Raw genomic sequence first — 1,425 nt, 5'->3', positions numbered from 1 at the left:
TGAGCACATGGGAACCAATGAAGAACTTTCCAAGGTCCAGTTAATATATAAGGATAGCTGTGGTAATTTTTTCATGTAGCAGAAGCTAATTTGCAGTCTATTTAGAAAATATTTTTACTATGTTTTAAAAATGTTGTAAGAAAATTGTTCATCAAATGAACTGTGCTAAGCAACTTGTTATTTGTTTGGTGACTTGTAGTTTTTTTAATTATTTTAAGTTAGTGTTAAATCATTACTCTCAAAGCTTTAATGCTAGGCAGGAAAGATTTGTCATCAAAATTTGAATAAATTTGTTTTTAAGTATAAAAGTATATTTGATGATAATATGCTTTACAATTTTTCACTTTGAATAGGCAATGTATGACATGCTAGGTCCATGTGTAGAAGATCTGGAATTAGATACTCCCCAGGAAAGAACAGAGATGACTTTTAAAAAGATGGACACTAATCTGGACAACCATTTATCATTACAAGAATTTTTAAGTGGCTGCGCAGAAGATCCTAAGTTAGCAAAACTTTTGAGCATTAGCAGTGAAGACCAGAGAAATTAGACAACAAAAACAATAGAAAATCATTCAGGGTCATTAATGCACAACAATAGATTAGTTCCCTCCAGTAGTCATTAACTTGCAAAAGATCAGTTCCATCGATTTGTCATTAACTTACACCTAATGTAGATTCTGTTGTCTATAAGATAACATTTATTGAAGCTGTCTATATATATATATATATATATATATATGTGTGTGTGTGTGTGCGTGTTGGTCACCAAAGTATTTTGTCTACCCAATAATGTAATGTAGTAAAAACAGCTGTATGACATCAAATTGACACTTTGTGATAATATAACTAATTATACCTGTTTTTTGCAGGCTAAGCCCAAGTTATGTGTAACTATAAAAAATTTTTTTTATCTCTACATGAAGAAACAAAATTAGATGTTAATGTGAAATCTCACCAAATAAAATTTTCGGTAATTTAAAAATGAATATGGCAACTGGTTAATGGCTAGTTAATTAACCAGTTTTTTAATACAACTCTTACATTAGAGATAGCAATCTCTTTACAACATTTTTTATGCTTGGAGATAAAGTTTTTTTTTGTTGTTGTTGTTTACCCACTGAAGATATCAGAAGATAAGATTACAAAACTTGTAGTAGTTTTCAAACTATATAAATATGATATATATGTATATGAAAAACAGAAACTGACAAGTGAACTACATCACCATTATCAAATGTAGATTTCCTCCTATTTCTTGTACTTAGTGGGTGCTGAGGTGCTGTAAACAAATGTAATATGTCACTGTCATTACATTAAACATTGTGGTGCACAACAGGTTCAAATAGATGTGCATTGTTAGCATAACTGAGATAGTTTGATTTTAGAGGGTTATTTTTTTAATGTACTTCATTGGCTAGCATC

The 1,425-nt window shown here is 30.0% G+C and overlaps 2 protein-coding genes across 8 annotated transcripts in view; both read left to right on the top strand.

Annotated features, from left to right (window-relative positions):
• LOC106460786 (neuronal calcium sensor 2-like) overlaps positions 1–1,419 on the top strand; it is a 59,299-nt gene extending 57,880 nt beyond the window's left edge. For all 7 annotated transcript variants that reach the window (XM_022387571.1, XM_022387570.1, XM_022387569.1 and 4 more), the window contains one exon: positions 354–1,419. In XM_022387571.1, coding sequence (XP_022243279.1) covers positions 354–551 — 198 coding nt within the window. In that variant the 3' untranslated portion in view covers positions 552–1,419. The remainder of the gene's footprint in view (positions 1–353) is intronic.
• Positions 1–1,425, top strand: part of LOC106460787 (neurocalcin homolog) — a 53,720-nt gene that overhangs the window by 41,158 nt on the left and 11,137 nt on the right. The window lies entirely within an intron of this gene.

This window comes from Limulus polyphemus, unplaced genomic scaffold, assembly GCF_000517525.1.
Source record: "Limulus polyphemus unplaced genomic scaffold, Limulus_polyphemus-2.1.2 Scaffold836, whole genome shotgun sequence".
Taxonomy (NCBI): domain Eukaryota; kingdom Metazoa; phylum Arthropoda; class Merostomata; order Xiphosura; family Limulidae; genus Limulus; species Limulus polyphemus.
This window is presented reverse-complemented; position numbering and strand designations above follow the sequence as displayed.